Source organism: Chiloscyllium punctatum, chromosome 49 (assembly GCF_047496795.1).
Source record: "Chiloscyllium punctatum isolate Juve2018m chromosome 49, sChiPun1.3, whole genome shotgun sequence".
NCBI lineage: Eukaryota > Metazoa > Chordata > Chondrichthyes > Orectolobiformes > Hemiscylliidae > Chiloscyllium > Chiloscyllium punctatum.
In genome coordinates, this window is record NC_092787.1 from 41,046,008 (window position 1) to 41,061,519 (window position 15,512).

The 15,512-nt window shown below is 43.8% G+C and overlaps 1 protein-coding gene across 1 annotated transcript in view; it reads right to left on the minus strand.

Moving 5' to 3' along the window:
- LOC140469286 (uncharacterized) overlaps positions 1-14,353 on the minus strand; it is a 70,214-nt gene extending 55,861 nt beyond the window's left edge. Inside the window, exons 1-3 of the mRNA XM_072565628.1 lie at positions 14,261-14,353; positions 3,509-3,718; positions 293-473 (exon numbers count right to left, since the gene is read on the minus strand). Of these exons, the coding sequence (XP_072421729.1) occupies positions 293-473; positions 3,509-3,718; positions 14,261-14,353 (484 nt within the window). The remainder of the gene's footprint in view (positions 1-292; positions 474-3,508; positions 3,719-14,260) is intronic.
- Between the last annotated feature and the right edge of the window lie 1,159 nt (positions 14,354-15,512).

Here is a 15,512-nt window from a genome sequence, read left to right on the forward strand (position 1 = left end):
TTCCATCCCACGAGTGGCTCCATTTTGCCTGTTCTAAAGTGTCATCAGACTGAACTCACTGCTTTTCATTTTACAAACAATAAAAGTTAACTTACTCGTATCATGGACTGGAACACTGACAAATAGCAGATCAAAAGCAGGCCTCAGCTACTCTTCCTCGCATTGCTGGTTTCATGTCAGTGCATTGTTAGACACTGGACAAAGAGGGAACTGTATCTATAGTCCTGTCTACACTTGTTCTGTGTATTGGACAGAATGATTTGGACTATAATATTAAGCGAGGGCTCTGTACCTTTCTCATCACAGCACTTGTCGTGTGTTTCAATCTTACACAGCTTCTTGGTGGCTTTGTAAAGGTCTATCACAATCTCATTCCGATGCATTGAATCAAGCTCCAAACAACGAAGTAGAGACTGGAAAGCCTTTTGGAGATGGCCAAGGTATCTGTTAGCCAGGAACAGCAAATAATGATTCTGCAATGGAGGACGAGAAAGAAGTTATCAGCACAGTAACAGACAAGGATTCAGAGAGTTGTATTGTCTGAGCAATCATCTATGGCCTTCAGTTCAAATGGGTTTAAATATCAGAAAGGAAGAGGCAAATATTCTCTCACTACTTGTCCAAGCATTAGACAACCAAACCTGTACCTGATTGTCCAGGCTGTCTTGTCATTAATTACATTCAAGGTTAAGGTGAACAATGCTTTGAAATCTAAGGAAATTAGAAATACAGGGATCAGCACAAATAAGGATGCAGTTACCATTGTGACTATCCACTTTGTTGTAGTGCTCTTTCAGACCCTTGGGTCTGAGGGTTGTAGACAGCAGGTTCAAGGACAGTATGGAAGCAGGCCCTTCAGCCCAACAAGTCCACACCGACACTCCCAAGAATAACCTACACATACCTCTGACTAATGCACCTAACCTACACATCTCTGAACACTATAGGAAGTTTAGCATGGCCAATCCAACTAACCTGCATATCTTTGGATTGTGGGAGGAAACCCACAGAGACACGGAGAACATGTAAACTCCGCACAGACAGTCACCCGAGGGTGGAATCGAACCCAGGTCCTTGGTGCTGTCAGGCAGCACCGCTAACCACTGAGCCACCGTACCGTCAATGTTATTATGTGCTCTTGGAAATGTACAGTCTTTGAAAACAATGACACGAAAATGAGACAGGAAGTTGGGAATAGCTGCCACACCTCAACACCATGGCTATCCTGATCTAGTGCCCAGTCCAGACCCAGACCCAGATCCAGACCCAGGAATTCTCATCAAGGGATTGGCCAAAAATCCTGTAACAATGTCAGTGCAATGTAGATTAATATAATAAGAATGACTTTAATCTTGGGTATCAGTGCAGAATGCATAATAATGAATCAATCACTCTGACTACATCCAGATATATTTTGATTTCATTATTGTTAACAGAAAGGGCCACTGACAAGTCATATAGAAGGCAGCCAATCCACAATCTTCCATTTATTTTACAATTCCTGGTGAACTTTAATGTTAACCCCAACATATTGTGCTTTAAATGGCATTAAAAGAAACAAGGCACAGCAGGACATTCATCAGTCAAAAAAAGCCCCTTTTCTCCCACCATCAAGGCACCACTGACCCTGGTCAAAATACACAGTGGCAAGCCACCTTAGAAAATTGCCCCCAATGTCTAACCCAACTACCATAGGTGGAACTGACAAAATTACTGAGTGGGTGCTCCCCCCAGTCACAAGCTGGCTCTGAGTCTATGAGCCGGTGACTGCAGGAGCAGTGATACAGTATGGCTGCTGGGACAAAGGAAGTGGGTGACAGGAAGGAAGGCACTGGGAGAAATATGGTTGTGGAAGAGTGAGGATGCAGAGAGGAGAGAGGGCACTAGAAGATGGGGAAGAGCAGTTTTAAACCTACAAATGTTCTGTATTGAAATGAATACGGTGTCACTTAGATAATTTAACATTGAATAGTTTTATTTCACTACAATTTGCATTTATGTGTTGTCACATCGCAAAGTTTCTCTCACAGCTTGAATTATTTAAGAAGCGATGACTTTTAGATTAGATTAGATTACCTTCAGTGTGGAAACAGGCCCTTCGGCCTAACAAGTCCACACCGACCCTCCAAAGAGTAACCCACCCAGACCCATTTCCCTCTGATTAATGTAGCTAACACAATGGGCAATTTAGCATGGCCAATTCACCTGGCCTGCATATCTTTGGATTGTGGGAGGAAACCCATGCAGACATGGGGAGAACGTGCAAACTCTACACAGACAGTCACCCGAGGCTGGAATCGAACCCAGATCCTTGACACTGTGAGGCAACAGTGCTAACCACTGAACCACCATGCTGCTCTTGTTAGAGATGAACATGCAACTGCTTAGCTGTAACCTCAACAGGGTGTGAAGGTTTCTATCAGGTTTTTTTTCAAAGGAAAGCTTCTGCTGCTAACTTATGCCTCTTTTCTGTGCCAATGTAAGTACTGCAGTTTCTAGAAAATTCATGCTTTCCTTGTTGTTGTGAGTTTAATTTAACACAGTGGTGATGACTATTGAGGATATTGATGAATTCTTCTAATTCTGCTTCTGCTAAAGTGCAAATTCCCCACATGACAATACAAATCCAAAAGGTATGAGACTGTTTTACCTAAGAGAGGAATTAGTAAGAGGTGATAGAGAACCCTTCAAAACCAAAAAAAACCATGAAAATAAAAATAAAGCCTTTAAGAAAATCTTAAGAGAAGGCTTCAAAACAGAAAATGGATTCCCTCATCAACTATATTGGGACAGTCGGGGGTACAGGGAGGCAGTTGGGAGAGGTGGTATCACCATGTAATGCTAAATCAAGAGACAGCTACCAGTGCCATCTAATACAATTACAAGGTATACTTCTTCCAAGCATTTACCATAGACTGGCACAGAGCTGGCCAGCTGCAGCCTCAGGTCTACTGGGGAGTTTCCTTTCTCTGTACTTTGGTTGCTACTAGCTAACCCATTGTGCGTTTGGTGTTTACGGAAGCTTCCAAGAAGTTGAAATGCCTTGCAGAGCCCCTGTCTTTTCTTTGTAATACTCACTTTAATTTTCTTCATTCCCTAAATTTCGTAGCCACTGACATTTGAACCCAGATTTGTACCATGTTTTGTGAATAATGAAGTAAAGGGCTAGTCCAGGAAGATTGAGTGCTGTTAATACAATACAAGATGCTGCCACAACTTCATCCGCTATGTATGACTAACACAGACTAACACAGTCGGCGGCTGGAATTCTAACATCATGTTTGGTGATGGTAAAGGAACATGGTGTTTACAGGAAAAATGGTGCTATGTCTACCCAACGGCAGTTGTAAACTAGGTCATGGGCAGGTAGCTGGAACCAGAGTTCCTGAGGAATGACCAGGAGTTTTGATTTGCACAGACTCAGAATGAGCTTTCAAAGAGCTCTTTCCCCATAACGTTTCAACTAGTAGAGCGTATTTTCTCAACATGCGTTTCCAAGAAACCTGACCTGTGGAGCCTCTGGCCGGATCTGTATCAGGAATTCTCCATCCAACCTTGCAGCCTCATATTGTTTCATCTGAATGAATGCCAAGGCACGGCATGACAGTAACTGGCAATCCTTGGCATCCAGCATTAGCCCCTGGGTGTAATGTTGCACAGCCTCCTCATAGTTCTCTTTTCTTAATGCTTCATCTCCTTGTGCCTGCAGACATGCAACCTGTAACAAACACACTGTTAGCAGCAGGCATTCAGGCAGCAGCCTTCCCACAATTACTGTTTATCAGTCACCTTCAGCTCTTACTGAAGGGCAGTGGTATACCAGACTGGACCAGTTACAGTTTTATACAGAAGTAAACTCAGTGCATTAAGAGAAATAGCTTTATATTTCATTAAACAACATTCTGCTGGTAAACTCATACATATCTAATATGACACCAAGCTCAAAACACCAAAAGGCCAATTATCGGAACACAACACCCCAAAATACACACACAGTAAAACTCCAGTCTGATTTGGCACTGGCCAGGGTATATTGTATGTAGCCTGGAAGAGCACTCATTCTTAAACATCCAATTTTGTGGGGCCAATGAGCTCCCACATGACAGTCCTTTAAGGATAGCTGGTAGACCCTTAAAAAAGAGTTGTCAGGCTGTATGTAGTGCAACAGGGTTCAATGCTGGATCCCCAATTATTTACAAGCTATATCAATGATTTGGATGATGGACCATGTAGCTAAATTTACTAATGAAAGAAAATAATTTGGATAACACGTTGTCCAGAGGAGTTAGAGAGCCTGCAAAAGGATATAGACAAGTTTAATGAGTGGACACAAATTTAGCAGAAGGAGTGTCACCTCAGTAAAGGTGAACTTGTCCATTTCGGCGGGAAAACTAGAAAATCACTTCCCTGTTTAAAAGGCATCTGAGACAATATCTGAAATATTGTGTACAGGCGTGGTTTCCTGACCTGAAAAAGTTATAATTACATTAGAAGCAAGTTGGTGAAGTTTCATTCAATTCACTCCGAGGATGTTTATCTTATTAGAAAAGTTGAACAGGTTTGGCTTATTTAAATTGGAGTTTAGAAGAATAGATAATGATCTAATTTAAAATAATTGGATCTTGAGTGGACCAAATAGGGTGGAGACCAAGATGAAAATTCCTCTTGTGGGGCAGATGAAAGCTAGGGATCTTAGTTAAAATCAAAACAGAGTTGAGGGGGACAAAGGTCAGTCTCTCCAAAGGTCATTACAATGTGAATTCTCTTCCTCAGAAAATAGTCTGGGCCCTTAAACACATCCAAGGCTGATTTCGAGTTTTGCTTGTCAAGGGGGTCGAGGGTTATGGAGGCAGACAGGTAAGTAGAGCTGAAAAAAAACAGATGAGTCATTTTCTTATTGAATGATGGAGCAGAGTTGGAGGGTCAAATAGCATACCCCTGCTGCTGTGTCCCTTCCCAAGAAGTAGCCACACTGTCATCCACATTGAATGTGCCTCTTTATACCAGCTTCCAAATTCTTCCTGGTGCCATGCCCTAGTGAGCATTTTCTTGCCTTCTTCATCACAGAATGAGGGTATCACTGACTAAGCCAACATTTATTGCCCATCCCTAATTTGCCAAAGGGCAATTAAGAGTCAACGACATACCCGGAGTTACATGTAAGCCAGACCAGGTAAGGATGGCAGTTTCTTTCCCTAAAGAATATTAGTGAACGAAGTATTTTTGAAAGTTGATTCGTGGCTATCATTAGACAATGAATGTAGTTTTTTTATAATTGAATTAAAATTTCACCATCTACCGATGGCAGGATTTGAATCCAGGTCCCCAGAACATTACCCATCTAGATTAACCACCCAGTGATAACCGCATTAGGCTATCACCTTCAAAAATAAGAAGATGGAGCAAGTTACATGGTTCAAGAAACGGAGCAGGAGTGAGAGTTTTTTTTTAATTGTTCACGGGACATGATGGTTGCTGGCTAGGCCATTATTTACTATCCATTTAAATTTCCCCGGAGAAGCTGATGGGGGAGTAGCTTTTTTGAATACAAAGTCTATGGGATATAGGTATGCCCACAATGCTGTTAACATTTTCAGGCAGCGACATTGATATATTTCCAAGTCAGAATGGTGTGAGGATTTAAGGAAATCTTGCAGATGGTGGTACTACCATCCATCTGCTGCTCCTGACCTTCTTTATGGCAGTGGTCATGGTTTTGGAAAGTGCTGTTGAAGGAACTTGCCGAGTTTCTGCAGTGCATCTTGTAGCTGGCACACACTGCTGTTACTGGGTATTGGATGGGGTGCCAATCATATGGGCTGCTTTGTCTTGGATGGTGTTAAGCCTGGTCAGTGTTGTTGACGATGCACGTTTCTAGATAAGTGAGGGGTATTCCATCAGAATCCCAATTTAAACGTTATACATGATGGGCAGACCTTAGGGAGTCAGGAGGTGATTTACTTGCGACAGGATTCCTTGCTCTTGTAGCCACAGTATTTATATGGCTAGTCCATTTCAGTTTCTCGTCAATAATGTTATGAAGTTGAAGTATGTACTGTACCTTTAAGAGAGAGTGAATGCTGTTTTGCACTGAGAGTTTACAAGCGCCTGTCATATGACCAGCTAGCTGCCTCAGAGTGTACTGGAAAATTGCAAATATGTAAGATTTGGCTGTGAAATAGATACTTGAGTTGGATGCTGTTTTGACAACAATTCGAATTTAACCAATATTTTAAATTATGCCCCAAGACACTAAAACCCAATTGCGTTGGAATTTATTGTTTTTGCCAACCTCGAACCAATGAGACAATCCAATCTTTTGGGTATAAAAACCGCAGGCATTTTGAAAGTCAGAGAGATCAACTTTCATCGACAGAGTAACTTCCATAGAAAGAATAACTGCCATCAAGAAAGACTGCCATTCAAAAATACTCCCTAGCAATGGTACCTTTTCTCATATGAAACACTTCACAGTAAAAAGACAGAAGGCTACCCAGGGAGATCTTCAGACAAAAGACAGACAGACACCGACGATGACAGCCACTGTATGGTTTTGAAATTAAGTTGAGGTAATAGCCCTTCACTCCTCCAGAACATCTTGACACCAAGAACAGCTACATAAGAATCCTACTCATTGACTACAGTTCAGTCGTTAACACTATTATCCTCTCGAGACTGATTACTAAACTTAGTGATCTTGGACTAAGCCCCAGTCTCTGCAACTGGATCCTCAGTTTCCTGACCCACAGGCCACAATCACTGATGAATGGGGACAATATTTCATCCTCACTAACACTCGACACTGGAGCCCCCCCAGGGGTGCGCACACAGTCCCCTACTGTACTCACTGTATACCCATGACTGCGTTGCCAAATACCAGACTAATGCCATTATTACAAGTTCGCTGATGACACCATCATAGTTGGTCAAATCTCAAATAGCAACGAAACAGACTACAGACAGGAGGTAGAAGACCTGGAAAAATGGTGCACTGAGAACAACCGAGCTCTCAATGCCGGCAAAACCAAGGAACTCATTATTGACTTTTGGCAGGATGTTACTCATGCCCCCCTCATACATTAACAGCACAGAGGTGGAACGAGTGGAGAGTGTCAAGCTCCTGGGAGTGGTCATCCACAACAAGTTTTCTTGGACTCTCCGTGTGGACACACTGGTTATAAAGGCCCAACAACGTCTCTTCTTCCTCAGACAGCTGAGGACATTTGCCATGACGGAGAATACCATTGCCAACGTTTATAGGGGCGCCATCGAGAGCATTCTGTCTGGATGTATCACTACCTGGTATGGCAACTGTACCATTCAAGATTGGAGACGGTTACAGAGAGTGGGGAACTCGGCCCGGACAATCACAAAGGCCAACCTTCCATCTATAGAATCCATCTACCAGGCCCACTGTCAAGGAAAGGCTGCCAGTATTCTCAAAGATCCATCCCACCCTGGCAATGTTTTTCTACAAACTCTACCATCGGGGAGAAAGTACAGAAACCTGAACACATGCACCAGCTGGTTTTGTAACAGTTTCTACCCTACTGTTGTTAGAATACTGAATGGACTCACAAACTCTTAACATTCGCCTGAACCTGTGTTTGTGTGTTTGTTGCTGTTTACCTATTATTTACTATCTGTGCTATTTAACTCTGTGATCTGCCTGTATTGCTCGCAAGACAAAGCTTTTCTCTGTGCCTCGGTCCAGGTGACAATAAATTCAGTTAAACTCAATTCAATAATTTTAATAAGGCTCTTTATTTTATTGGAACAGTATATTGTTCGACAGAAGCAGATAATACGCAGTTAGGAGAAAGGGGGCTTAGAGTTGTAAATAGTTGTTAAATGTTCACTTTTAGAGTTAAAGAATGAATTGATATTCTTTTCTTTAAATAGTGGAATTTGGGAGCTCTCGGTCACTCATACTTTAACAGATTATGAGGCAAGGTGAGTTTTTTGAGTGTTTGGTTTAATTAACAGGACGGTTCACCGCCGTGGTGTAACAATAGTAACTCCCAGGGTGTTGATTGTAGAGGATGTAATTAGGGTAATGCTATTGAACATCACAGGGTGGCAGATAGATTCTGTCTCTTGTTGGAGACAATCATTGCCTGACCTAAGTATAGCATAAATGTTATTTGACACTTGTCAGCCCTGAAGGAAGGAGAAGTGATGTAGAGGTGGTTCAGATACAGTCAAGGTATATTCCCTCAAAAGGGAAAGATATTATAATCCAGAGCTGCTGGTTGAAAAAGGGGTCAGAAACGAAGATAAAAAGGAAAAGGGTGCTTATGGCAGGTAGAAAATGAGAACCAAATGGAATACAAAATGTTCTGAAAGGAACTGAAAAGGCATAAGAGGGATTATGAAAAATATTGACAGCTAACAAAGGAAAATACCAATCCCAAATAAAAAAAAGATGGTAAAATGAGGAGTAGGTTTAATTGGGGATCAAGTGAAAGCAGAAGCACATGGCTGAGATATTAAATGAATAGTATTCATCTGCCCTTACTGACAAGGCCATGGTGACAGAGGAGGAAATCAGTGACTATATCACTTCACAATTGATATGCAGATGGTATTGGATAAAGTATTGGCAGTTAAAGTTCACAACTCACTTGGACAAGATGAGGTTCAACCAAGGCCATTGAAGGAAATGAGTAGACATTTCCAAAGGGACAAGTGATAAACTTTCAGTCTTCTCTGGACATGGGGGTGATGCCAGAGGACTGGAAAATTGCAAATAGCACACCTTTGTTCAATAATGGTTGCAAGGAAACATCAGTAACTACAGATGAGTCAACTTAATTTAAATGGTGGAGATACTTCCAGAAGCAATCATTCAGGATAGATTTAATGGTCACATGCACAAGTTTGGATGAATTAGGAAAGCCAGAAAGAATTTGGTAAGGGAAAATTATGTTTAGCTATCTTGTTGGAGTTCTTTTGAGGAGATACCAGTGAAAGTTGATGGGGTTAATGCTATGGGCGTGTGTATATGGACTTCCAAAAGGTATTTGTGCAGTTTGTTTGTGGATGATAAAAACAATGTGCCCAAGTTTTGTAAGGTTGCAGAACTTCAATTGGTGGAATTGATGCATAAGTGGAAGACGAAGTTCACTGTATGAAACATGGAGTGAAAACCTTTGGTTGAAAGGACATGGAAAGACAGTGAATGGAATCTTCTCGTGGTCTGAGCAATGTGAGCTAAGTATGAGACTTACAGCAGAATTGGATTAGATGTTTGAGAGGCACATCTCGCAGTTCGGAGCGTAGAGTCATAGCATCATACATCATGGAATCAGACCCTTTGGTCCAATCAGTCCATGCCAACTATAACCCCAAACTAAACTACTCCTACCTGTCTGCGCTTGGCTTATATTCTTCCAAACATTTCTTATTCATGTAATAAGTATAAAAAATCTAGGAGTAACTCCAGAAATAAGTCTGGATCTCAGGAACAACTGCAAGTTCCATGCTACTTGCAGTCCATCATAGGCTGGACTAGATTCATCTGATCTTCCCACAGTTGGTTGCACAAGTACAGCTGTCAATGGTAGAGCAGTTAAAATCAGAGATATGGGAAGAAGCAAGCATCTCATTGCATCTTTCATGACTTTGATGAACAGTGAAGTTTCTGACTACACAGCAGTGAGTTGCCAAATAAGGGGGATTACAGCAGCAGTCAAGATTGGAGTGGTGCTTGAAAAGCACAGAGGGTCAGGCAGCATCCGAGGAGCAGGAAAATCGACGTTTCGGGCAAAAGCCCTTCTGAAATGCTCCTCGGATGCTGCCTGACCTGCTGTGCACTTCCAGCACCACTCTAATCTCGACCCTAATCTGCAGCCCTCACCTCCTTCCCAGGTTGCCTCATTAGTACTCAGTTTCCTATTTTAGCAAACATGCTGAGCAATCTCGACAATGAGAAGTCTTGAGGTGACAATTAGTGCAGATATCTGAAGACTCCAGCTCACCACTTGCTCCGAAGGGCCTCCATGTTGTCGAGGCCAAGCCCCATCTCAGGCTGATCCAGAGGCAGCAGCCGCACAAAACCCCTGTCCATGGACATTGCCATCTAGCACCTGCCGCCCCCCTCATGATCATCATGGCGTCTCACTGATAGACTTGCAGGCCACTCATGAAGTGCAAACATACATCACAGGTTGCATCGGCAACCACTACTGAGAAACTGCTGCAGGGATAGGCATCCAGCCCACACATTGGCCCAGGCTTTATCTCAGAGCTGCTCTTTGGTTCTTGTATCGCTCACTCACTTAGCACCTACCTGCATGCTCCCAGCATATCCCACGTTGCCTTACTCGATCATGCTAGTTAGTGTTTGGCTCTGGCTGAAGTGCCAGTCTGCCAGCTATCGGGTACTACCATACTGATGAGTTATTTTATACTGACAGACAGATAAGCTTGTCAGTACAGGAGAGAGGAACATCTGCCTCCACAACACATTGAGTCGCCAATCTAACATCTACATGATGTGCCAGCTCTCTGTGTGCCAAATACACTGCATGTTCATTCAACCAAATGGACATGTCAGCAACTGGGTGGGGGCTAGTTCGCAGCCAACAGGGGAGAGCAAGGCGGGGGGGGGGGGGGGGGGATACCATCAGTCAGGAGCACGCTTAGTAAACTTGGCAATGGTCAGCCATCAGTTGTTGAAAAGTGTGGTGCTGGAAAAGCGCAGCAGGCCAAGCAGCATCCGAGGAGCAGGAGAATCGACGTTTCGGGCACAAGCTCTTCTTCAGCACCTGCAGTCCTCACTTTCTCCTAATGGTCAGCCATCAGTCGGAGGTGCTTACTGTTAGGGGATCAGTCCAGGTAGTGGACAACAGTCAGTCCGTACGGCCAGAAGCAGCAGCAGCAGCAGTCAGGAGATCACATACCATCAGTCAGGGAGCTGCAAAGGTATGGCCAGAGCCCAGACAGTCAAGTCTAGAAGCTGTTTATTAAAGTCAGTCAGATGTCTGAGATGAATTCAGTCCAGGGGGGTATGTCCACTAATTGTTAAGGAGGGTGCAAGTGTGGCCTGTGGGGGAAGTTGGGAGAATCTTTGCCAAAAGGGGTAGGGAGTCAAAGCTGAGGAGGACAGCAAAAGAGAAGCATTTGTGGAGATGGGAATAAGTATGGTGACGGGACACACCCAAGGTGTATGGGGGTGTGCAGAACATCATCAGAGGGTATGGTAGGCAATGGAGGGGGGAGTTAATAACAGTGACCATCACCGCGGCTTCCACAGGAAGTCCATAGAGGATAAGGTGGGCATCATTAAGGTGTAATGTCAGGGCTTGGGGGTGGGGTGAACGGTTGTAGGCTGAGTTCAATGTGCAATCCGGGGAATCGGAGGCAAAAAGGGACATGGAGACTTGGGGGAGTGGGTGTAAATGGTGAGTGTGAGCTGCCTTCTTGAATCACTGCAATTCACGACAGACCCACACTACACTTCACTCGCAAAAATGTGGGACACTCTGAGGGTATGAAAAGTATTGTACAGATCTTTCTTTGCCTATCAGGACCCCCAGTTGGGAAATGAGTGCAAGGGCCTACACAATCATAAAACATAGGACCTGAATTAGCCCATTCGGTCCATCGTGTCGGCTCTGTAACTCAATCATGGCTGATACATTTCTCAACCCCATTTTCCTGCCTTCTCCCCATAACCTTTGAACTCCATACGAATCAAGAACATTTCTCTGTCTTAAAGCCAGTCAGGGACTTGGCCTCCACAGGCTTTTGTGGCCAAGTGGACCTGCACCAGACTTGTTTATATCTGCTTTTGTGGTCAAATAGCCTGATGAGCTTCTCTGGAAATAAACTAATCCATAAGAAATGGCTTTTAACAGACTGCATTACTAAAGGTTGGGGAAGCACGGTGGCTCAGTGGTTAACACTGCTGCCTCACAGCGTGAGGGACCCTGGTTTGATTCCAGCCTCTGTGTGGAGTTTGCACATTCTCTTTGTGTGGGTTTTCTCCGGGTGCTTCAGTTTCCTCCCACAGTCGAGAAATGTGCAGGTTTGGTGAATTGGCCATTCTAAATTGCCGATAGTGTTCAGGGATGTGTAGGTTAGGTGCATTAGTCAGGGGTAAATATAGAGTAGGGGAATGGGCCTAGGTGGGTTACTCTTCAGAGGGTCAGTGTGGACTTGTTGGGCCGAAGAGCTCGTTTCCAAATTGTAGGGATTCTTCAAGCAGAAAGACCTTTCCTACAGAGTGGGGACAAGTCACAATGGATTGAATTTGGCCACAGGATTGAGGCCAGATTTTGTCTCAAGCGTCTGACACTTCTGGAACAGTTTCAAAGAGTTGGTGAACGATAGGAAATATGAAATCCCCTCATCATCAATTAATATCCTAACAATCTCCTGTCGGACATGGGATAGGGAGAATGCATTCCACAGAATCAGAATCACTACAGTGTAGAAAGAGGTCATTTGGCCTATCAAGTCCACACTGACCCTCCAAAGAGTGTCCTACCCCAGGCTCAGACCAACTCTCCATCCCAACCCTATCCCTGTAACACTATTTTCTATAGCTAATCCATCTAATCTGCACATCCCTGGACATTGTGGACAATTAAACCTGACCAATCCACCTAACCTGTACATCATTGGACTGTGGGGGGGGAAGCCAGGATATCTGGCCGAAACCTATGCAGACAAGGGGAGAACATGCAAACTCCACACAGAGGGTGGAACTGAATCCAAGGTCCCTGGGGCTGTGAGGCAGCAGTGCTAACCACTGACTTACTGTGCCATCCTTTGAATTTAGAATATCAATTTCTGTCAAAGAAACCAATGAATCAGAGACCACAAATGAGGATCACGGTGAAATTGACAAGCGGTTTATTTAAACGAAGCGATATCGTGGAAGAGAAATTTGACCAGGCTGACACAGAACTGATTCTCTGCACTGATGGCCAGAATGTGCCTCCCAGAATGGAAGGTGCAGGCATGCTTTATAGAGGTACAACACAAAGGTGATAATTATAAATTAGTTACAATACAATGGTGGAAATTACAAAGCAATTAAAGGAAGAGTAAATTGAATGAAAGTTAATTAAGCGTCCGGCAGTAGCAATTCATTTGTAATTGACACAGGAGATTCCAGCCGTCTCCGTGAGTGGGTGAGAATGTCTTCTGGAGGATTCTTCATTGTATTTCCCATCCACGCGAATGTGTGTAAATATCCCTTTTCCTGGCATCCAGGTGTGTCCATTGTGTTCCTCCTGCAGGTAAAGTCTGCCGGGGTCTCACGGTCTGCCTGTTTGTTTCCACAGTATTGGTTTCAGTGGGAATCGAGCCTGCCCTTAGGGTATTGGGAGCGCAGTGCTAATCAGGGCTGGGAGCTTTACTGTGGAGGCTGTTTGGGAAGTGTACTCTCTGGTCTGGGAATAGCTTGGCCATGTCTAGTTTCTTTGTGAGCCTGTTTGGCCAAGACAGAGTGTGTTCTGTATGTGTGGGCGGGCTTGACTGCTGTGTTTTACGGGCCAGCTTCTGTGTTTTTTATGTGGCCATGCTGTGGATGAGCAGGCTGGCAGATCTTTTTTCCACAATTTCAGTGAACCCAAACTCTTTGGCGCACATCAGTTTTAGGTTTGACACAGAGTTGAAGAAAGGTTCCTGTTTCACAGGAGGCTCCCAAGCACTGAGGATGTCACCTAGACAGGGGACGAAACGTCTGCAACACAAGTTCCCAGCTCGGCGAACAGAACCACAACAACGAGCACCCGAGCTACAAATCTTCTCACAAACTTTGAGATCCTGTTTTAAGGCTGAGAGTTATTTGGGCCCTCCATGGTAGAACGTGCGCTTTACCTTTCTTTGGCCCAGCTGCTCTCCTTCGCAAAGACTGAACCTCTGTGGCATGATCCAATGTTGCTGCTTCCACCAGCAAGCTAATCTTGCCTCCTGTGGGCATTCAGTGCTATTAACTGAGCACCACAATTCCAGGATTGACACAGTTAAGGTACAGAGTTGGAATCTGGAATTCATCCCAGTGTCAGGTTCCTAACACTGCTGAAGGACACTCTATGATGCCTCTATACTAATGTGCAGCCTTGCCAAATTTGACAGACAATAATACTGCGTTTAACAGCATACCTCTCCAACCTTTGCTCATCCACAACAGTACTGGGGTCTTGCAAAATATTCTCAGCTGGGTATATCAAACAAGACACCCAGATTGCTGTGCATGAGCATGATAAAACCCATTGATTAAAAAGATAGAATCGATAATCGTTACCTTTTGAGAATCTGTCATTGCGTCTGTTGAGGTTGCTTCTGGATTGGACAGAGGATTTGTTGTTGAAATGCTCTGGTCAATATTAAAACTCATCTTCGGCTACAATCCTGTGGAATCAAACAACACATTTGATCATAGGGTCACTGAGGCAGCTTCATCAAGGGTCCCAACTCTTGGTTTTCTCAGTGTGTCACACCATTTCACCACACAGAGAATCTGGCAGAATTGACCTTCAGCCACAAAGATCATGTGTATCAATGTGGTATAAATACAAAACGGTTAGTGCACATTTCTGGGTTCACCTTGATTTGTGTTGGAATTATATGATGATTCATAGTGAGTCAGGAGTTATACATCTCATCAGCGATCACATGTGCACAGAAGTGACAAATAAAATTCAACCCAGAGCAGTAGCAGCTCATATATTTGGAGAGAGGAGTAAGGCAAGAAAATATGCAATAAATTGGAGGAATTTGAGATTTGCAAATAGACAGGGTGGTGAAGACAGCATTTGGCATGCTTGTTTTCCTTGATCAGTGCACTGAGTATAAGAGTTGGGATGTCCTGTGCAGTTGCAACATGACATTAGTTAGGCCACTTTTGGAATATTGCATTCAATTCTGGACTCCATGCTATAGGAAAGATGTTATTAAACTTGACAGGGGTCAGAAAAGATTAACAAGGATGCTGCTGGGCCGAGAGAGTTTGAGCTACAGGGAGAGGCTGAATAGGCTGGGGCTACCTTCCCTGGAGTTTCGGAGGGTGAGGGGTGACCTTAAAAAGACTTATAAAATCATGAGGGGCATGGATAGAATGAATAGCCAAGGTCTTTTTTCTAGGGTAGGGGAGTTCAAAACTCAAGGGCATAGGTTTAAGGTGAGAGGGGAAAGATTTAAAAGGGACCTGAGGGGCAACATTTTCATAAAGAAGCTGGTGAGTGTATGGACCGAGCTGCTAGAGGTGGTGGGTGGAAACCAGGATAATGACAACATTTAAAAGGCACGTGGATCGGTACATGAATAGGAAGGGTTTACAGGGATATGCTGGCAAATGGAATTAGATCAGTTTAGGATATTTGGTGAGCACGGATGGGTTAGATCAAAGGGTCTGATTCCGTGCTCTACAACTCTGACTCTATAGCTGGAGAGCTTCAGAGCAAACTTGGAGTCTTTCTTCCAAGACCTGCAGCATCACCTGTAATATTCAAGGATCTGTCTTTGGATCCCTGACATTTTATATCCACACAGTGCCC